Source organism: Platalea leucorodia (genome assembly GCF_965183815.1).
Source record: "Platalea leucorodia genome assembly, chromosome: 18".
In the NCBI taxonomy this organism is placed as follows: domain Eukaryota; kingdom Metazoa; phylum Chordata; class Aves; order Pelecaniformes; family Threskiornithidae; genus Platalea; species Platalea leucorodia.
This window is the reverse complement of record NC_138840.1, coordinates 1916046-1938775: the sequence shown is the minus strand read 5'-3', so window position 1 is coordinate 1938775 and position 22730 is coordinate 1916046. Positions and strand designations below refer to the sequence as shown.

The 22730-nt window shown below is 46.4% G+C and overlaps 2 protein-coding genes across 5 annotated transcripts in view; one reads left to right on the top strand and one right to left on the bottom strand.

The window, feature by feature from the left end:
• The window catches only part of LUZP1 (leucine zipper protein 1), a gene marked incomplete at its 3' end in the record, with an annotated part of 34367 nt that extends 33092 nt beyond the window's left edge, over positions 1-1275 (top strand). The window contains exon 4 of the mRNA XM_082329491.1: positions 1146-1275. Coding sequence (XP_082185617.1) covers positions 1146-1184 — 39 coding nt within the window. The remainder of the gene's footprint in view (positions 1-1145) is intronic.
• A 678-nt stretch (positions 1276-1953) lies between these two features.
• KDM1A (lysine demethylase 1A) overlaps positions 1954-22730 on the bottom strand; it is a gene marked incomplete at its 5' end in the record, with an annotated part of 59234 nt that continues 38457 nt past the window's right edge. The window contains 5 exons of one of the 4 annotated variants that reach the window (XM_082329492.1): positions 1954-2032; positions 3922-15154; positions 15736-17355; positions 18449-18595; positions 22103-22230. In XM_082329492.1, coding sequence (XP_082185618.1) covers positions 17170-17355; positions 18449-18595; positions 22103-22230 — 461 coding nt within the window. In that variant the 3' untranslated portion in view covers positions 1954-2032; positions 3922-15154; positions 15736-17169. Of the gene's footprint in view, positions 2033-3921; positions 15155-15735; positions 17356-18448; positions 18596-19956; positions 20141-22102; positions 22231-22730 lie in introns of those variants that run through there. The other 3 variants (XM_082329495.1, XM_082329493.1, XM_082329494.1) reach the window with 3 other exon arrangements.

The following is a 22730-nucleotide window of genomic DNA, read 5'->3' as shown; positions in this document are numbered from 1 at the left end:
ACAAAGAAGTGGAAAATGGCCCACATTATAGCGACTATGACTTATTGCCTGAAATATGAAAAAAAACATGTGTTCCAGCCTCTTCAGAGGGTGCTCCCTTCAGAGGAGATAGGGGTCCGGGCAGACTTTAGTTCCTAGGTGCACAGCCATGCTTATATCTGTACAAATGACTTTCTTTTTCTCCTGGCATTCCCTCGTTGCCCGTGCAGCTTCCTAGAGCAAAGTGCATCTTTCCATTTATGGATCACTCACAGCAGGAAATATCTTAAGCCCTCAAACCTGTCATCAGTGTATCTTACTGGCTGTGCACAGGAGTTGTTGTGTCTTGATGTGAGAGCAGCAGGACTGCAGCGAGGCAGCTGCGGGCCCTACATAGTCCTATCTCTTGGTGAAATTGCACAGAATTAAGAGCCCAGAGGGACATGGTCCCAGCTGAGCTTGGCAGACTGGCATTTAGAGATAGGTAATATTTGCAGTAGAGTAGTGAACTGACACTGTCCCTGTTGGTAGCTGAGGAAAGGGACACCACAGCGATGCTCTGTGTGGTCACCGAGGGATGTTACCCACAGTGACATTCATCTGGCCAGAGGCAGACTCCTGTACCTGAGGCTGTGCTTCCTTTGTCTGCACAGACTGGGTCAACAGCAAATAAAAACTTGAGTAAAGTCAGGTCCCTGCAACATACGCACCATCATTTGGATCTTCTGTCTTGTCCAGACCTCCACCGACTGTAACAGGAGCCTGTACACCTTGCACATGGAGATGTGCTCTGACGTAAGATCAGCTCCACCTCCTCTGTATTGTCAGGTGTTGTGCATCTCACTTGCAAGATCCACGTGCCGGGTGTGGAAGTGAATGCAGGCTACACGTTACAGCATAAAAAAATATAATGGGCCCTGCCTACATGGGGCAGGGCTGGGTCATTCTGCTTTGGGCTTACTCCACTGTAAATGCTGAGAGAGCCTGAAACTTCCAGATTGATCCTGCCACTGCCCTCCCCTGCCCCGCCTTCGGGCTAGGATCCTGATGGGCCTTGGGATGGCTGCCTAAGGGCCATCACGATGCCCTTCCCCAGAGCAAAAATGCTGCCAGAGGCAACTGTGGGTCCTGGGCAGTCTGTGATGCTGCGGGGTTGTCTCTTACAGGGTGCTTCCCGTGCCTGCCGGACAACATCTCGGAGATGAGTTGTATTCCCTTCCACTCAATGAACACGCTGCACAGTGGAGCAAGAGGCAGGATCGTACCAAGCTCACGGGCGTCACACCTGTTTGTAACCTCTCCAGAGGCTTCAGTTAGCCTGAAACCAGTTTTCTAATGTGATTTGCAAGGTACAGGAGCTTTACCAGTGAGTTATTTTTCTTCATTGCTGGAGAGGCAGCTGCAGAGACTTTGCTCAGGGGACTCCCACTTCTCATCTCTGTATCTGCAATCTTAATCTCCTCCATAGGATGATAGGCCTGTCTCCATATGGAAACCTTGACTGCATAGCCAGTCTGAACGATGGTACTCCCTGGACAAGAGAGAACTTCTTGTTAATCACTTGTATTTAGGCAAGATCCCAGAAGTATCCCTGTGACTATGGTCCACCAGCCCACGACAGCTATCCTACACACGGCTCCACAACTGAAAGCTTTCAGTTCCTAGTGAGAGTTTGCCTTTTCCTAATACACCCTTGTTGGCTTGGGTTGTGGTCACCTCAGTACCTGTGTTCCCAGCACCCTCTGTCTCTAGGCAGGAGGAAACCATTCCCCACTGGTTGCTTTACACATTAAGAGGGAAGGAGAGCAGAAAATGTTGTTTAGAAGCAGTTTCTTCCCTATTGCTGTCAGTCCCTGCAACAAGCTTTGCATGACCTACTCATCACCAGCTGAGATCTTGCACCAAGAAGTCATCCTCTGGGCCAAACCAACAGCAGTTCACGCAGCAGTGAAACTTCCTCCTGACTTGGACTGGGGTGCTTTTTCACCTGAAGCTTTATGTCCATCACGCTCTGCAGGCAACAACTCTGCTGCTTGTTCTCAGCAGTTGAGCTCTAAGGGAAACAGAAACAAGTGCTTTTCCTCACAGACAAGCAGAATGTCCTTGTTCCTTCCAAACACAGGGTAGAGACAGCAGGATTGGACCCTAAGCTGAGCTCCAGTATGGCCACCTAGGCAGCCTCGGTCTGTGCCCCTCTTCACGACCACCCCATCCACCACGTCTGGGACCCAGATATGGTCACAGACCGCTTCAAACACAGAGGTATGTTACCCTGTCAGTGCCCACAGGCTGCCGAGCACAGATGGCATTGCTGTCGGGGGAGACACCGCCCCCGCAGCTCCAAGAGGTGCTCAGGTGTTGGAGCAGCATCTGCCCTGAGCGAGGTGATTGCATCTGGCTCACACAGTCCTTCACGTCCCACCAGCCAGCTGCAGGGCTGGCCCACGGTTTTCCTGTCCTGTACACAACCACCACTGACTTCCCCCAGTGCTTTCTTCTGCCTGTTGGGAAGAGACCCCCCTCTCTGTGGAGGGACAAGGATGATGCTGCAGAAGGGAAAAGGTCCCTTACCTGTTTTGGAGGTGCTGCAGGAACAGCTGTGACCCAGCAGCTCCCATATCTGAGTTGCACCCCCTACTCATCCCCACATCACACCTTCCAGACGAGCAGTCACCACAGCAGCGTGCATGTGCCTATCCATACACGCACATCTATATGCTGTGTCTCCTCCCTGTCCCTTGGAATTATATGCCTCAATTCTGAGAGGCAAATGAATCATCTATGAAAACATTTATATAAAAAGGAAAATGTTTCAATGACATAGTTTTTTTTTTAATAAAGATTGTTTGGAGGAAGGGAAAAAATATTTTTGGAAAAAAGTGTTTCCTTTTGCAATTTTTAGATGGTTTCCCAAATTTATATTTTTAACCCTTCATTTTATTCTTTTATATTTCATTACATGTATAAGTGTCAAGTTGCATAACAAGACAAAAAGATAGTGCTTTTAAATTAGTACTAAGTGGCAGCTCTAATAATCTTAAATTATATTAAAATAAATTATATCAACTGCTATCTCTTACCATTTCACGACATGGCAGTGCTAGTACAGAATGGGATAAATATATCATCAAGTATAACAGGCAAAAATTTTTAAACTCAAAATCCAAACTAGAAGTGAAAGAAACTGAAATTCTGAAGTTAAATTCAGATTTCTGAAATGCCTCCCCCTGCCCCATGTTTATCGGGAAGTATTGAAAATCAGTGCATATTTGCAATCTGAAACCACAATGGTTTTTGTGGTTGGTTTTTTTTTTTTTTTTTAAATGAGCCTGTGAAATTGCAGTAGCCACCCTGAGCACCCTGCTTTGCTCACAGGTTAACTGTATGCCAGGATCACCACCACCATCAGACAAAAAAAGACATTTCTGAGATCGATTGCTTGAATGGCATCAGCTTCCCTTGCCTCCTCATGCAATCTTGCAGGCCTTCCACGGCTGATCAACAGAACCGCAGCCTGAGCAGAAGTGCCACACCTCAGCAGTGCTTTCGCAGGGCTGGCTCACTTGCTAGCCTCTGCCAGCCTCAGGATGCTACGGTCTGACTCTTTGCCCCTTATTTTCATGTTAAAGAAAGTATTTCCCTTCAAAACTACATATGCTGCCTCAGGTCCTCTTCCATCCATTGCATGGGAGATGCTGCTGCAAGAACCCCTCCAAGCCAGTGCAGCCGCTCTGCAGCAAGCGGCCCAAATGCTGCCTGCAGTACCTGCTTGCTGAACCCGGGAGTTCGCATCTTAGAGGCGTCTTGGCATGTACCTGCCTCTTCAGACACCACAGTAATTATTTACCTCCGATTACATTCCCAAACCTGCTGCTAAGCAGCTCCCCAGCCGTGTAACGTATACCCCGTTACAGTCACTGTGGAAGGACCACTGCTGCTGACCTGCTTGGCATTGCAGTTCGGTCTCAGAGAAGCAGCATGTTTAGGAGGGCCCCCCCGCCCTGTGTCACTGCTGCCCAGGACTCGCAGCTTCGTTTGACAAACAGCCAGACAGCACATGTGCACTGAAGAGGACGAGGATCACTTTGAGCAGCGACTGTATGGCTTTCCTCCCAGGGGTGAGCCCTGTCCTGCTGCAGGACAGTGGTCCACATCCCACAAGACGCTTGGGTGCCTGCCGTACACATCCACCAGCCCTCTCCTTCTCACGTTCTTGGCATGGATCCAGCTTAGCGTGGTGCTTCCAAAGCTCTTTCCAAGGGAACTGGTTTCAGTCCTGGCCAGGAAGGCTCTGCATCCCTACGACACAATGTGCTGGGTTTAACACAGGCTTCCCTGTACCTACCCACAAACCCCTGGCTTACCCATCGGCTTTTCAAACCCACAGTGCAACCCTGTGGCTGCAGTGCAAGGGAAAAACCACCGTCAGCAAGAGCTGTTGGTTTTCCCCTTCTGTCAGCCATGACTAGGCTTTTCCTTAGGCATGGGCAACCGGAGGGCTTCACCCTGCTGCTCGGCCAGCACACAGCACACAGCAGGAGCCCCAGCTACTGACCCAGCAATGCAGCTCTTCTGGCACTGTCTGCTCTCCTCAGGTGCTTCTCCCAGGTGACGTCTCTCCTTTCTCCAGCTGCCTCAGTCGTTTGTTCAATATTTTACAGCACATACCTTGAACTCTTGCTCTAAACTCAGTCTCACTGCTTGTAAATAATGAACACAGATGTCACTCAGTAACTGTACACTGGGTTGTTTTTATCACAACCGAAATTAAATCTGAGAAAGAAAACCCTCCTTAAAATTGAAAGGGGCCATGCCCTCTAATCATGAGTGCAATAGGAGCTGATTGTATTATTAAACTTATAGCAATGACTTCAGGAAACACAATGATGTGTTTTACTCAAATTGCACACTTTTTTTGAACAGCTGTAAAATAGAGTATATGTGTAAATATTGCCATCACTGAAGAAGTATTTGTAATTTTAGCATATAAATATAACAGGCTTTTCAATGGGCTTGATGATGCCACGAGGCTGCATATCAAGCGCTCGGGTAATTCCAAAGTTGTAAATGTATTTGCTGTACAGAGGAAGTGTGTCAGTGCTCGCTTCTCCCAGGGAAACGGAGATGCCGGTCCCTTTTGGAGAGCCAGCAGCTTTCCCCAGCATGGCTGGCACCAGCCTGAGGGGCCAGCAGCTTGCTGCTTCACAGAGTGGCTTCCTTTCTGTCCAGAAACACTGCTGCAGCACGCAGAGCAGCACCTGTCCGGCTGCTTGGGTAGCATGGAGGGGTGACAGCTTTGCGGTGCACCCACCAGTGCTGTGCACTGTCGAACTGCAGCTCACTGGACACGGCCGAGGGGGGACCCGCAGTCCTCCCGCAGATGGTGCCTCCAGGAAAGGAAAGGGGCAGGAAGCACAGGGCAGGGTGGCGCACCTTGGTGCTTCAAGAGACACTTGAGCAATTTCCTAGCTACAGATTGAAGCAATAGTCACATTGGTGTCATCTCCAATATAGTAAACCTCATCTCTGCCACCCTTGCACATCATTGGAGTGGTCACGGTGCTGCTCCCAGGCCAGCCTCCAGTGGACTGCTCTGTATGTGATGAAACATGAAGCCATTGTTTGAAGATGCCTCTGATGGTCAGTAACCTAAGGACCCAAACGATCATCTTCCTAGGCTGCCCAGCATGCAGTGTAGGCTCTTGCCTTGGGGAAGCAGCACTCCAGGCTGCATGGAATGTATTTTTAAGAGAATAAATCTATTTTTTTGTATTTGCAGACATATATTTGGGCTGGGGCAGCTTAGTTGGAAGACAAATGATGCAAGAAATCTTTTCATAATCACAGACTCATCCAAGTTAAGCAATTTTTCCAGGGTTACAGTATTGCCTATTTCCCTAAAACAAACTGTGTGTCCAATAGAGCTATTGGCACTGTTTCACCCTCTCAGAACTCTCCCTGTCTCAGCATGCTCCATAGAGGGAAGCCAGCTCTTTCCTCCCCAGGCTGCCCATGCAGCGGATACAGATGGTGCTCACCTCCTCCCAGTTACACAGTGCTCTTAGTCTGCATGCCAAATGTAAACACACACTTTATCTGCATGTCTCTCCTGACTCAAACACTGTCAGCTCTACAGTATATAACCAATAAAAACCTCTTTTTACATGTTTGTGATGTTGTATTTATAGCTCCAGCTGAACCCCTGCACAGTGTCCCTTACTCAGAGGTACTGATGCCCCTTGGTGAAGTGCCAAGGCAGCTCCAGTCTGCAGCACTGTGTTAGTGCCGAGTCTGACGACCTCGTTCTTAGTTTTTTGCCTCTATCCAGGCAGATCTCATACATCCATTCCTAGGCTGCATTTAAGGCATGGACCATGGACACACATGGCAAATCAAGCTGAACACAGCCACTCTCCACTCAGACTGGATGACCTGGCCTTGGCATCACTGAGAGCGGGTTGGAGGAAGGGCGTTCTTACAGAGCAAAACGAGCCACTGCTCCATTAGATTTCCTACGCTCAGCCAGTATAGATTGTACCAAGATCCACTTCCATCACCTGGAAGAAGCTGGAGGATACAGAGGTCAGTACAAGTGGCAAAGTCTCCTTCACGGTTCCTTACTTTTTTGCAATCTGCAGGTACAATTAGCATCTACCATATGCAGGACCAGCCCCCGCAACTATAACCACATCGTTTGGAGAGAAGTACGTTGATTTGTAAGGGGCCCTGGGCACCACTCTTTATATTAATAGATAAATGGATTATGGGTATTGACTGACATTTCAGGAGCCATCCATAGTTGTCACTTCAGCTCCTAGTCCCTGGGTAGAGCTCATTTAACTAGAGGTGAAGTCCTACAAACATTCCTTCTGTTAAATATTCGTCTACGAAAACTGACTTTTGGCTTGGCTGAGACCCCTTTCTGTCCCAGTTCACACAGGCAGCTATCAAACATCATTAAAGAGGTGGTTCTTCACCTCTTACCTGTTACTGTAGCTACAACACAAACGCTGCTGTGCCTGCCTTGCTAAGGCCAGCAGAGACCTGTAAACACGTAAGTGAAGCGTTATTGTCCGCAGCTTCCACATCTGCTCGAAGTCTCTCCCCTGCCAACACCCGAAGCACGTACCACAGGGCTGTTCTTCTCCTTGTTTGTGAATCAAGGCCGGGCTCACCACTCCTACGTGAGGACATTATAGTAGGTGTACTGGACTAATGACCCACCGGCCACAGCACTGCTGCTCGGCCATGAAACTTCACTTTTTCTGAAGCCTTTTTTTTTTTACTCTGTTCTTTTTGTTCAGTCACATCTACTTGCTTTGGTGGGTTTAAATAGTCCTCGTGTTGCCTACAAACAAGTGTACTCTCTTATTACTCCAGCCGTGAACCTTTCTGCTTTAGTTGTACCTGTGAGAAGGTTGCTGCTGTAAATCATCTTTATTGGTGAGATTTTGAGGCAGATCGCATATGCTGCCCATGCCCAGATCAAGCATTGCTTGTCCCGTGGGTTCCCGATCAGCCACTCACGGGGGTCTAAGTAGCGTCTTGTGTTTTAACTCTGGCATCACATCCAAAGCAGTATTGACCCAAGCCTCGCAGGTAGCTGACGGCTCCCCTCCCTGTGTTTCCTGACCTTGCAAACCGATACCACCATGACCCCCACGCCAACCAGAAGAGCCCCAACGCCCTCGTAGCCAGGCAGGGAGCACCCGCCCGCCTCCGGAGCCAGGCCCACTGATCTTTGGATGCCTTTCGTGTGCAGCGTCACTTTTCACTGGCACAGGGCACCCAGCTACTCATGTTCCCACCAACAGCCTGCCTTCCAGCAGCTTCCCGGTGCGCTTATCCTTGTTAATATCTTTACAAACATGCTTTTTAATCCAAGGCATCTGAAACCCAGATTTACTTCCTTGCTTTTGGCATTTGCACAGATGGACATATACAATTGTTTTCAAGTTCTCTGCATTCAACCTGAACTGGGATTCTGTGTGGCTGTCATCAGGTTATGGAAACAAGGTTTAAGGGTACATAGCCCCTTCAGTCCCCACAGACATCTTCTGTTACACACTGTCCAAGCACACAGATGGCATGAAGTCAGGCACAAGCAGCCACAGCTATTTCGTTTCAAAAACACCACCAGATAAAGCTGTCGTATTTTGTATCACTTGATGGCCTAGATACTACAGGAAAGGGACGGGTTCATTCTCCTCAGCTTGCTGAGGACTCAAGCCAACATCTGTCAGGCCTCAGAAGATGAGAGTAAAGCGAGGTGAGAGCAGGGTGGAGGGCACCCTCCTGCTGAGGCGGTCACGGCACAAGCAAGAACGCAGCCGGGTCAGGGTGAAATAAATGAACAAGTAGGAGGCTGAGACTGGGGCTTTGCCATTGCAGAGCTCAGCTGGGAGGAGAACCGCCTGACTTGGTCCAAGGCCTCCCTGGACTCATCTGCACCAGCTCAGTTCCAAGCCTCTCCTAGGACTCCAAGGCCAAGACGCATCGCGTGGCTCCATTCACAGACCGGGACTCCGTCGCCTCCCTACGCCACAAACATGAAGGCCAACGTTTCCCTCCAGCCCCACAGTGGGACGGTCGCAGCCAAACTGCCTCCCTGGGGCCAGCCAAATACCGTCCTTCATCCACAGCGACGCTCCCTTGCTCAGGCACTGGGGCCTCCCCTTCTTTAAAAAACACCACGTTACTGGGAGCACAAGCTGTTTCCTTCTGCGCAGGAAGCCCCAGCGCTGGCTGTCAGTGAACATATCTGACGTTAACTCTTAGTGACCCAGACTGGGGCCCAGCACTGCTCTCACTTCTCCGGTGCACCGTGGGTAATGCCTCTGCGTACTTGGGGCTAATCACCCGTTACAGTGCCGCGGAGAATAAACCAACGTGCTCCTAGCAATGACAGAACTAGGCCTGGATTAGCCATAGAGTTGAAGCCATTAACTTCAAGCTCCCATCCAGGATACTCCTATGGTGCATCCAACAAAGCAGGGACTGTACAGGGCAAACAGTGAAATAAAAACAAGTGGGCTGAAAATGACAACTGGAGGAAGGTGAAGGCGAGGACAAGATCATCCCTCACCGTTTCCTTCATGAAACACCTGCACTAGCTCACTGTTCTCAGCTGGAATTTTTCCAGGTGCCTTCAGGCCCACCAAGATCTTACCAGCTGCAGCCTTTCCTGTCCCAGGACTCCCCTCAGGAGCAGCTTGGCTATCCTGTCTCCTCAACTGGACCAGCTACCTCCAGAACACTGATGAGTTGCCAATAAATGGAAATCTTGTTTTCTTCAAACGACACAGCATCTCAGCTGCTTCTGAGAACAGATGCAGTGCCCAAGCCGTTCACACTTCAGCTACGAGGGAATGCTCGCATCATACCCACCACAGCACCCTGAAGCCTAGATAAATAACGTCCTAAATCCTCATCCACTCAAAAAGCACGTTCCCCCCTGTGCCGACCCAAACCAAACTGCACACTGGAGCACAGCAGGAGCGTGCTGATGGCAAGATTTCTGGCCCCTCTGGGCTAAGGGGCACACGGGAAGCATCAGGTAGGGCATAAGGTGTAATGAAGGCAAATGGAGTACATGGAGTACTCCAGTCACACTCAATTCTAAATTACATCCTCCATCATTCACAGCTACAGAAAAATCTAGCTTCTGTTGCTGATCAGGAATTCAGTAGTCTGATACATACATTTCTAGTTGCAGTAATATTTTTTCATGCTTACCTGAGACCACCACGCTGACGTATCCTCAATGAATCGGGAAAAAGCATTCAAATTGAGCAGTTTGACTAGCTTTACATGTTATTCAGAAGTGAGGATACAATTCTGTGAGCCAGGAAAAGTCACTAAGGACAGGAGCGTGTTGTCCAAACATCAGTTCTAACTCTGCCCAAGAACCTGAGACTAGAGACAATTCTGTCCTGTAACAGTGGATCGTGGCTGAGACTTGAACCTCCCCATGTGTTAAGCCATGAGCACCCAAGGCTTAAAAAATCTGAAAAAAAGGTATGTGGGGCTATGAGGAAGAAAAAGGGTAAGTATTGAGTCTGTGGAGTACACATCTCATACAGCACCCAGGTAAGTAATTTCCATTTTCAGGTGGTTGTGGCCCATGTCTGTTCTAACCTTGGGTAACTTCAAACACAATTCCACATAGGTGCAGCGTGGAAGCAAAGCAAACAGTAATTTCACCATTTGCAAAATCTAGCACTAATTACCAGATGCTCAAGCAGAGGAGCAGCATTTGGTGGAGGTATGGAAAGCGAACGCTGCAGAGGCTGGCTGGCAGGATGGACATGCCGAGCACCACCCGCAGGAGTTACAGCGCACGGCCCGGAGGTGCGTACAGCCAGCGACTACGCTCAGGTAACTGCCATCTAAAACAAGTGGTTATCCAAATAGATGGTCTCTGCAGAGAGACTTCTACCTAGGACCTCTCCACAAACAAGGTAAATGCATTCAGGGGCTTCTGAAAGGCATGAACCCTCAGATGGAAAAGAGACTTCATCATCCAGGCTGGGCTGGCAGGCCAAGATATCTCTGTCTTTTAAGCATGAAGTCTAAAAAACGGGTAATCTACCCTTGTTCGAGTGAAACAGCCTTAAAGTTATAGGGGTGCGGTGATAGTGTCTAGAAAAGAGAACAAAAGAACAACAGGGAGCAGAAGTCCCTTCATAGGGGGGTGTAATTAACACTACACTGGTGGGAACCAACAAACCATTTAAAAGAGAGATCCAAACTTTTGGCCCCATGAGCCAGCAGATCCCCGAGCACAAGATATATCCAAAGCAGTTCCTGTGAGTGGAGAGCTGCGAGCTGGGTCTCGAACATGGTAAATGGAAACCATCTCCAGAAGGTCCTCGAGCTGACGGCATGTAACTGCACTAACAATACCCGAGGTCTGTACGCGTGGCACATCTGGCCACGTACTAGTAAGAAAGATTTGGATGTAGGTCCCGCGTTACCGGAACTCAAAGCCCTCATTAACAGGCTCAAAGGTCCTGAAACTATTTTGGACACAGGGACACAATGAGTTTCCCTAGAGAAGTGTGGCTGGAGGGAGTCTAGACAACTAGTGCAGAGGAAATGTGTAAGGTTAGATGAGAGAAACCCCACCCTAAGCAGGTATTTCAAACATTATCAGAATTCTTTCTGCAAAACCTTCCATGAAATGTCTTTGCACATCTTTTATTTGGCAGTGGTCTGAAGTTTGCACTTAACTTGTGCAGCTGAGCCCACCTCTAACACTTTGATAGAGTGTGAACACGACAAGTGATCTCTTCAGCTCAACAGCACTTCTGGATGCTTGTGAACAAGTCACCCTGCTGCTATTTTGCTTGTTATTTTATGAAGCATGTACTAAACCAGACAATATTTGCAAGAGAAGCTACAAAAATTATTCTGTCAGTGCAAGAACAGGCCCATTAATAACACCATCGAAGCAAGGCCAGTCTAGATGTCAGCCTTCCTCACCGATCCATCAGGACACAGAAAGGTTGCAGCTACAGCTACGGTGAAAACAGGCACCTGCTTTGTGTTTCTTTGAAGCACGGTCACACTTGATACAACTGAAAGGCTCCCAGTACCACATCACCATGGTCTGTGGTTGGCTGGAAATGGGGAAGAACCATGTGTGACAGAGAATTTGGTCAGCGGCTCTGCCCCGTAGCTATGTGCATATGTAAGAATGGGATGAAGCTGCACACACAGAAGCGCAGGACTGTGAAGCCTGGGCTGCATTCCTGACGTGAATTGGATATGTTATTGCATTTCTCGGCCTCTGTGATTGATGTTTTCCAGGGAACTTCCAGCCACCACATTGACTTGATGCCTCTTAGCACCTGGAAGTAATGGACAGACTCCACAAGCCCTGCAGGAGCCAAGAGACTTTGTAGAGAAGCAACAGCTTCAGCAGACCAATCGGCAAAGCTGGAAAAAACTAATTTTAAGACAATTTATTCTTTGCATAAGACACATTTCATGACTGATATGAAAAGGGATGCTTTCCCTCTCCACTGACCTTCTAAAGGTGACTTCTTGTGGGTTGTCTGGGTATTCATCCAGCTGATGCTGGTAACACCCAGAGCAAAGGTCTGGGAGCATGCCAATAGCTCTGTGACGTCCGTGTGCTTTGGGGAAGAACGTCAGGATAACCATTTCCTTTAAGCTTCAATATTACTTCCAAATGAACAAAAAATTGCACCTTCAGAAGTCAGATACATTGGAAATTGCAAAAAATCATTCGTAAAAGCACCAAACTTGAAAACAAACCAGCCCGTGGCAGCTAATTCTCTTTTGGTAAAATTTTTTGGGAAAAGTAACTCATGGAATTATCGCCACCTTTAAAAAGAAGCTGAAGTATACAAATAAATCAAGTTTAGTCACCTCACTTTATGGAGCCACTTCATGGCTTAAAGACTAAAAGATGAACTCCGAGCACCTTGTTGACCACAGTACCCTCAGTTGAATTTTTTAGAAATATAGCAAGAGTGAGTCAGACGAAAAGGTTCATAATAAAAAAAGAAACTGAAGCACTCCAGTGAAGTTGTTCCTCTAGGTTTATGATCCAGTCAATTACTACGATAACAAAACAGGGAGAACCCATGCTTTGCAATTAATTTCCACTACAGGCAAGACCATAGCAAATATTCTCAATTCCATACAAAGATTGAACACAAAGACCCTGAGCTGACAGTAGTTTATTGCAAAGTAGATGCTAGCACCTGACAAAAACACAGGCAGCTGGAGAACTGGGAAAAACAAATCTTCCTGCAGATTCACCCCATCCGAAATCACAATCTGACTAGCGAATGCATGCACTCAGGATTCAGATCCCCATGGCAGATTACCATGGTCCTTCATCTTCAGTACAGAAAGGGAGCTCCAACTAGGGAAGAATATTTTTCTTTCCAAAATGGGCACCAACCAGTTTTGTTGTCGGAAATGCAATCTACCTCCCCACGTAGCAGAGTGAGAAGTGGCAAGTCCCTGAGAATAGGTGGAAAGGTTCGCTACCAAGGGTGCGACCAGACTTGATCACAAGGCTTTGCCTGTGCCCAGCAGCCTCAAATCTGTAATAAAGGTCATCCACCATCTGCTGAAACAGCTCAGACAATCCCTACAGGGAAGTCAGGGCAAGCAAACAGCAAGGGAAAGAATGGCTACACCACGAGGAAGGATGCCGAGATGAAGAGGGCCTGGTGACCCCGTTAGTTACAACGCCATCTCCTCCTCAGTAGGTGACAGTGGTAGGAAGACTGCACAGGCAGCACTTCAATGGGACCAGCCATCATGGTCAGACTGAAGGTCCACCTAACAGACCCTGGCACAGGGAGCAGAGAGCAACATGCTCCTCAACACACACACTGATAGCCTGGGCTCAGAGTCACCCCTGAGGCACAGCAGAAGGCACCCCTGGGATGACAGAAGCAGCGGGACAAGAGCTGCTAACTGCTGGGAGAGTACCTGCTTGAGGAGTATCACACACCGGGATGCTGCAAAGAGTGCAAGACCATCCTGCTCCTGGACAAACCATGGAAGTTTCACCATGTGGCCTGGCAGAGCTGAACCCCAGCACTAAGCTGACTCATTGCTGCCACCTTTTCCAGGTCTGCAAGCTCCAGCTGGCCTTGGGGTGATCATGCTTCCCCCCAAGCTCCCCCCTCCATCCCAGCAATTCCACAGGATTCATCCAGAACAAAGGGAGGAGTCTTTGACCTTCGCCCAGCCACTGCTCCCCTCTGCTTAGGGTGCAACCAGTGCCGCTGACCACGAGAAACTGGGCCATGCGGGGCAGGGGCTGCAGCACAGCACCTCTGAGTTGTCCAGCAACTTGCTGCACAGCCAGATCTGTGTCTTCGCTGAGCCTCAAACACCCCTAAGAGCTGAAAGTACTCTGAGCTGTTCACTCTCTAACACTCACTAGGGCCTGTTAGCAGGAGCTGGCTGAGGAACAGGTCCAGAGTCCTCAGAGATAACAGAGAAGGCAAGGTGCAGCAAGCAACAGATCATGGTCTTCATCTTCCAATGAAGACTCTGAAAGCAACGAATAGGCTACACCAAGTCACAAGGCCTCCTCGCCACCTCCTGGCATTCCCATTCCTCTGCTCATGCCCATCACCACATCAGCTAACACCCACCAACTCCCTGCACACCTTCAAAAGGGTAGGAACTGCCAGGGCTTCATCTCCACCTTCTGATTTCAGTGGTCACCATGGTTTTCAGATGTCTTTTTGAAAAGGGAAAACGGTCTGGTTGTCAGGTGAAAGATTAGCTCCACTCAGTCAAACCAATGGCAATGTGCAACGGGAATTTTGTTTACATTTGAATGTCTTCGACAAATCACTGCGTGCTGTTTGACAGAATTAGCCTGCTGAATAATCTGCTAAGTCTCAGAACAAACATAAAGCACAACAAAGCAGCTGAAAGTAACATTAATAGGCTGATGAAGAATTGGCTTGATATTTGTCTGGAGACGACACCATTTGGCTATGTTAAGCTGAGGACTATTTTATTTTCCAGTGGGCCAGAAGTGCTTTTCTGAGTTTTTGACACTTTGCTAGAGCAAGTGGGATGACAGGCCTCATGGCGAGAGACAGCGCCAACACTAATCCCAACAGCAAACCACTCCACAAATACGGAGACCCGTAGAGGCTGGAAGCCTGGTTACAGAACACAGCACCCCAATTCTCGGATCCTTTTCCCACCTTCAGTCAGACTAGCCAAGAGACTGGATCAGCTCTTGGTGGGTTTTAAAGGCTGTCACACCTCTCATCCTGGAAGAGGATTTCTCTGGGTAGTGGTGCTGATAGGCTTTCACCTGAATGCAAGGCAGGGAGTGCCGAGTCTCAGATTACTCTCTGTTCACTCTCAATCACCCCCTGGACACCCCTCCTCTGTGCCCTGCCGGACTCCCAGTTCCTGCCCCACTTCAGTGGCAGTTTTCTGACCACCCATCACAAAGTCTGTCTTGTCCCCTGGAAGGGAATGCGAGGCTGAGTAGTATTGAAAGGGATGCGCCTCAGCAGTAAAGGGCTCAAGTAGCACGGACATTTGCAAAGTTAGAGAGACGGGGAAGGGAGCACTAGTTTAGACAGAGGTTCAGGGAAGAGGGTCCCCCATGGCACCAAATCCAGCCACTTCAAATGGGCTTAGTCCTTGACACCTTGTCCTGGTTTCAGCTGGGATAGAGTTAATTTTCTTCTTAGTAGCTGGTAGAGTGCTGTGTTTTGGATTTAGGATGAGAATAATGTTGATAAGACACTGATGTTTTGGTTCTTGCTGAGTAGAGTTTACACTAGTCAAGGACTTTTTAGCTTCTTGTGCTCTGCCAGGTGCATAAGAAGCTGGGAGGGAGCATAGCTAGGACAGCTGACCCAGACTGGCCAAAGGGCTATTCCATACCATATGACATCATGCTCAGTATATAAGCTGGGGGAAGAAGAAGGAAGGGGGGGACATTGGGTGTGATGGCGTTTGTCTTCCCAAGTAACCGTTACGCGTGATGGAGCCCTGCTTTCCTGGAGATGGCTGAACACCTGCCTGCCGATGGGAAGTAGTGAATGAATTCCTTGCTTTGCTTTGCTTGTGCGTGTGGCTTTTGCTTTACCTATTAAACTGTCTTTATCTCAACCCATGAGTTTTCTCACTTTTACTCTTCCGATTCTCTCCCCCATCCCACCGGGGGGGAGTGAGCGAGCGGCTGTGTGGTGCTTAGTTGCTGGCTGGGGTTAAACCACGACACACCTCAAGTCTGTGCCCCCTCACAGACTATTACCCTGCCACATCAGAGTCCTCCCCGTTCTTGTCCAAAGGACTGCTTATGGAGATACCGCCTCCTCACAGACCAACATCTAATGAGAAAGCAACCAGAAGAGAATAGACATAGTCAGGAGGAAGAATGATCTCCAGCTACTAAGAAGGAGACACAAGAAAACAGTAGAAGCCACAATGCTAGAAGATGGAGAGTCTGTGGCCAAAGACAATACAGCTATAAACAAGGAGGGGCTGCAGTCATGTTTTCTTCAGGAAAAGTGTGGGCAATGTAATTGCAGAGGGATGAGCATGGAACAAGAGGAGGTACCGGTCCTCTAGCAGAACAGAAGGTGCAAGGACAGAAGGAAATGGGGACAGACTACACATGTAGAGACCTGGGGTCAGAGAGAGTGAGAACAGAACAACTGAAAAGTAGAAAAAACAGTGTGAACAGAGACCATGGTTAGATGAGATAGAAATAAACTCTAGGAAGAGGAGGATGAGGAAAGTTGGAAGAATTAAGAAAACTCTAATGCTAAATGGGGAACGGAGAGGAAAAAAAAGGACCTAAATGTTTAAATAAGACTGCTCTGTGCGATGAAAGGAAGGCTCTATGTGCTGAATTAATAAGGAAAATATTTGGAAAAGCAGCCAAACAAAAGTGATTTTCAGAAGCGTAACAATGGCAGCTGCCACATCATCTCATCAACCCAGCCAGAACGGAATCAACAGGTACACAGAGTGCCTACCTGCAGTTCTTATTATTTCTCTTGTTGAAAGTATTTAATAAAACAGTATGCTTAGCACACTCTTAGTAATACCAGCTTTCTTTCTGAAACAGGGTGCATATGGTGTAGCAGCCAATGGACCATTTTGGAGGGGTGTGATTTGCCGTTACTAGTAGGGAAACAGTTGCACCAAATTCTCAAATGCCAGATAAGAATAGAATTGGTCAAAAAATATTATTCTTCAAAACAAAACAATAAAAAAACCCAAGAAAGAAGTTTACATAAATTCTACACTAAGCTACTATCCGTAGCAACCAGCTTCTAGAGGGCCTTGTGCAATTACCAAATTGTAAATACACATACAGGTAGAAAAAAAAAAAAACTAAAAAACCTCCAGCTACAAGCTTGACTTTCAAAAAGTATCTGCAGAGTCAAAAAAGTCCCTGACCAGCTTGGTAATAAAGGATTCTGTGTACACTGACACTCCAAACAGCTCTAAGAGATTTTTAAAAGGATGCCAAGCCAAAGGTTGAGTAAGTTTTTGTAAGGCCATTCTAACAGAAGTATTACGCAGTAACTCATGGCGGAGTCCTTTCAGCAGATACTGTTACAGACTACGTGAACATCTTCATCCCAAAGAGTGGACAACAGCAGCACTGTGGTCTTGTTGCTCCTCTTCTGACACCTTCTACTGTTCTTACATGCTGGTAGCTTGTTGTTGGGGGACCCCAGGTGTAGGCTGGCGAGGCAAAGTATACATGGCCCCAAGAAATTGGTCTGCAATGCGACCGGCTTCTCTCAGTCCACTCAGCAAAGCACCATGAACAGTCGCAGGGTAGTTGCGAATTGTATGTTCTCCCGCAAAAAACAGGCGAGGAATAGGCTAGGAGGAACAGAGAACACTGTTACAGCTTGTTCACGTTCTTTCAGATTCTGCAGCAAACAGATACTTTAAGAATAATGTCAGAAGTCCTCTAATCACACCACAGTCTCCATTAACATGAAGGTGGTGCATACAAAATAGTCTACATTAAAAATATTTTAACCTGTCCTACAAATTACCAAGAAAATCTTTATATACACCTTTCATTTCACAGGAGGGTTTCATGTTCGTAATGACTGTAACATGAGGAAATATTTTGCAATTATTTGCCGATATCTTTGCGATGATACAAAGATAATAAAGCTCTACTTGAAAAGCAATACTTTCAGAACCAGATAAGCAGAGGAGATTAATGTCCCCAGCTGTATAGTGAAAAAGTGTTTGAATGTTGTATCTATAATTCTGCAGCCAAACTGTTAAACGTGTTGAAGAATAATGATGGTTTCTGATCCTGGGACATGAACTCTAACACAGTAAGCAAACAAAAACTTCAGCAATTCACTTAAATTAGCAGTTTCTCTTTAAACTGAGACCTAAACCAACTACTGACAGTGTAATAAAAAGTAGGAGAAAAACAGACTTTCATATATTATACTCTGCAGAGAATCATTTTATCCATAGCTATGTTTATTAATGACTTGTATCACTAGAAAAACAACTTCATCCTCTCAAAGTGAACTGGAGATGACTTACGCCTTCCTTGAGTTCACTCCCAACTTGGGAGAGACCTTTTGATTCCTCTCGCTCTCACTCTGGCCTTCACTCTCTTTCAGATCACTACAACTCACTTAAATATGGTGATGGACAACATAAATATGGCGTATGAAACACAATAAATGTATAATATTATAATACTCTCTTCAGATATTACCAAATTGACTTTCTGAATGAAACCGCTCTTTTTCTAGTAAACAAATGACACCAAACCTGGGAAGGCAGAATTCACGGATAGAAATCTGAATTATTTTACAGATTCTAATAATTCATCAGAAGACACAAGTTATCTAAACTTGTGTTTAGATTCGTGGGCAAATTACTTAGAAAAATCATCCTGTTTTGAGGTTTTTCTAAAAAGAATGGAGACATCTCTCACCTGAGGAGCACCTGGAATGGCTGGCCCTGGAGTAATTGGCTGAGCCATCAAATCATAGTCATTTCCAGAAGATCCAGCTGCTACATAGGAGTACGATCCCCGGGCCCACGGGTCAGCCCGCCAGCGGGACACCACAGTCTCTTTAGGCTGAGTGAGAAAAGACAGAAACTTCAGCTGTTGACACAGTGCAAGTTCTACAGTTTGCGCAAAATATAAAAGATGCAAATTGCAAGAATAAAAGACACAAAGTCCTTGGAGTAATGTTAATGGTGGAACTCCAAGTTTATATTCCAAGACAACACATACTAAGGTAAATAATTTGTCTTTGGTGGCAATACCTTAATTCCTTCCGCCGTTGCGACAACCTACCGCACATAGCTTCTGCACTGGAACTCAGACTTTGTAGTCAGCTCTACGTGCACACTGTGTACTGTTTGCTCTGTTTCTTCTCCTATTATCAACATAATGACAATGCACACTTCCTACTCCTTTACTTTCTTTCAGCCACAGCTCATCCGAGTATCTCTTCTGCTCTGGCTATGATATAGGCCTATATAAGCTCTGTAATTCATCTGAGAAAACGACTGCATGAAGGGCACCTACACAAACACCTATATTTCTCCAATCCATCTGGTTTGCCAAGGTAATAGTCATGATGAAAGATATTCCACTGAAAGATGCAACAGTGAGAGCATCACCAGAACTCAAACCAGTATCACTCTAAGGCGTAACAGCAGTCAAGAGAAAATGGGACGTCTTCATAACCTTGCAGACATAACATTGATGGGTGTGAATCTTAAAATAGCCCGGACTCTGTTCAAATGTGTTACTGAGTTTTAACAGGAATCACACCCTGTAAAAATGCAAACGTCAAGGCAGGAACCTCATCTCCTCTCCTCAGGCACAAAGATATTTCATGGAATTGTTTCTACTTGAACACATCTTCCCACAAAGGAAGAGAAATAGGTTCTATCTAGTAAGGGCATTATCCAGAAGCCAGTCCAGCAGGCACTGTAGCACCTCATGGCAAGGGAAGTCTCCTGGACCCTAACACCAACAGACCTGAGATGATCTCTCCGAGGCTGGCCTCAGCTGGACTATATTTGATGCCTTCTGCTAAGTCTGTGGCAAGGCCACAGAGGACTGGGGCCATGTTTCAAGGTGTAAGACACCACTGGGGGTTGGAGACCACATCTCCCAATATGGTCTGATGACTTAATTGAGAAAATTCCTCACCACAATTTTCAGCACTTTCTTATCCAAAAGCTACGGAATGGAGTGATGAGCCAGCCCTCACATATTGACTGCTTTTGAGAAAAAAGTAACCTCACATTTCCCTTCTTGTTGGATGGAGACCACTGTGATGGCACTGTATGTGATCACACGTATATCTGACAAAGAAAACTTTGAGGCATTTCATAAATTTCTTAATTCTCTCTAGTCATCACATGAAGCATTGCAGACTAACAGGGAATAAAGCCAGATAGAAATTTTACTTCACTGAGGTAGTATTGAAGGTATGGCTAACCCAGACATAATTGTAGAGCAGAACACGAAAGTACCGGTTCCCCAGCACTGAGACTGCACCAGTCCAAACATTAACTGTGGTGTGCATGTGCCCACACACCCGTGTGTGGGTATGAGTCAACTTTTATTTTCATCCTGACAAGCAAACGCTGTAATTAGGATTCCCTGTGAACAAAGAGAAGGATGGTTAGAGGATAAAACATGTACTACAACAGAAGCGATACAAAACTGGAACCCTGCTCTAGAGAGGACGTGAAGCTTGCAGAGGTTAGCTGCTCAGCACAGTTGAAAAAATTTCCATGTGCTGAAGAACAGCAAGGTGAAAAAGTGGTTATATCTGCCTTTGGGAAATGAAAACCAAATCAGAAAGAAAAAATAAGACAGTAATAAGAAGTAGCACAGGAACGAGGAGGATGGCTCACATTGCAATGAACTGTTGCTTTTGTTTAACTTTTCCGCTTCCCTGTTTTGGGCAGACACAAGGAACTGCACTCGCACAGCAACAGACACCGTTGTTTATCCAACACAACGGATGAGAGTGCAGTTTATCCAGACTGATGAATGGCTGTCCAGAAGACAGCCTCCAGCAAACCTCTCCGCTATCAAGTGCTCGTAGTACATAAGCACCCGAACTGTGAATATGTTAAAACAGAGACTCAGAGATGTCATCACAACCGATAACTGCCGCCTTTGAATGACTGACCAGATACGGAGTCATTCACAGGGGATTATCTGTTAATGCGCTGAAATATTTTAAAAGTTCAAATAAGTTCTCTAAATTTGATGTTTATCTACAGTAGAATCCATAGTTCTCGAGATTCTGCAATTTGCTAGTGTGTATTTTTTTCACTTGAAAACCCTACTAGAGAGCAGCCGCAGTAAAACACTTCACTCTTGGCTCACTCGAGAGTGATTTCTACACACTACATGGTTTCTACAGCACCTGCAGACAGAAGAGTCTCAGAGCTCCTCTCAAAGAAAGATCTCATTATGAACTGAAATTGTCCTCCGAGAGTTCAGAGAAGGAGCTGGGGATTTATCAGGAAGGCAAGCCTGGGGTTTCCTTCTCTTGTGTTCTCCAGTCTGAGACGTAAAATTCAACTGATTGTGCATTTCCAAAATATGAGATCCACTCATTAACTAAAAATCCATGCTTACAGTCAGCTGTGAGGATTTGTCTGCCATACAGAAAGCATTAAAATACTAGGGATGATAAAGCTGTGTTCAAAAAGAGCTCTACAAATATTCTACAACAAAGACAATGGATTAAATCTACTCCTCATGTGAAATACCAAGCAAGTAAACAGTCCAATTTACACCTGGCCAAATGCTCAGAGGAGACTGATATAGTAAAGTTAACATTTTTTTCTATTACTTTACTACACAGAAATCCCAGTGGAGCAGAGCTATTTCTTTCCAACCAATGCCGTATGTAAGAACAGCTTCCACACTGCCTGTTAGGAGAACAGACCAAGTATTCAACTCAGTCACACACACTGTAGGTTGAACAGCTATATGGCTTTCCAAATCGATGTCCTAAGTACACAAGCTTCTTTTTTTTGAGTAATATTTAAGTATTTTCTAAACTCCCCCCTTCACTAACCATTCCTGTTACACTTACTGTGCCTAAATAACCGTTGGCTAGCTGCACAGGGAACTGATACAGATGGAAGATTGCCTTTACTCCCTTCCTTCCCTTCAGTTATTTTCCAGCCAAACCAGTTTCTTTCTGGAGTTCATTGGTCAAGAGCTTTACTGTACTTAAGAGAAGGTGCAGAGCATGGCAGGGAGTACCTAAGCAGTGCTGTCACTAGCCACGGAAAGCTCTGCTGTAACCCCAGAAATGTAAAAAGTAGAAAATTAACTGAAGTATTTCACACTCTGGAAAAGCTAGAGTCTTACTCGGTCTAAGACAATCTTCACAAAAAAACCCCAACAAACCCAAACCCCACAAAAAAAAAAAAAAAACCAACCCCAGACCCACAAACAACCTCTCTTCCCCAAACACCCTGAACAGTCAAAAGGCGGTACATACACCAAACAGCTCAATACTGCGGCCAAGCTACTGAGAATTGCAGCACATTCCGAACTGCAGAGGAGTCACCCAAAGAGGCTGTCTGTACTAACCTGTGGCACAGCGCTGCTACCAAAGATGCCTTTGAGGATGGCAAGGCACCGTCCAACAATGACGTCATCACTGATATTTTCCATGATCCCTGCTGCTTCGCCTGCTACCAAGGCCAACAAAATTGGTGCTGGGGGCAGGGTGAGGGGGTTGGGGAAGGAGAGAGAAAAAACAATTGAATTATTGAAATCGAACATTTTAATCAGACAAGTTGGACTTGAATAGGTGTAGATCTGCAGCTAAGTCATGAGGTTAAAAACGAAACAAACCCAACAAAAGCAGTCCTAAATCTTCCACCATCATGTCAAATTACCAAAAAGAAAATGAATTAATATATGCTATGGTACTATTTAGAATTCTCAAGAGAGCTGATGTATTAAAAATTAAATACACACATCAGGAAGTACAGTATGCAGAAGAGAGGAAAGGTTTTCTTCAGTGAAGACATCACTTGTTCGACATAGGAGTTTCCGCTGGGATTTAACAGTCATCTGTGCTACATTTAAGGGAACTCGATACTTTCCAAACAATCTAATTGAAGTATGATTAACATCAGCATAGCAGTTCAGTTACCTGTGTAAGTACTTCACTCATACCAGGTATCTAGATTTCTTCATTACCAATGCACAT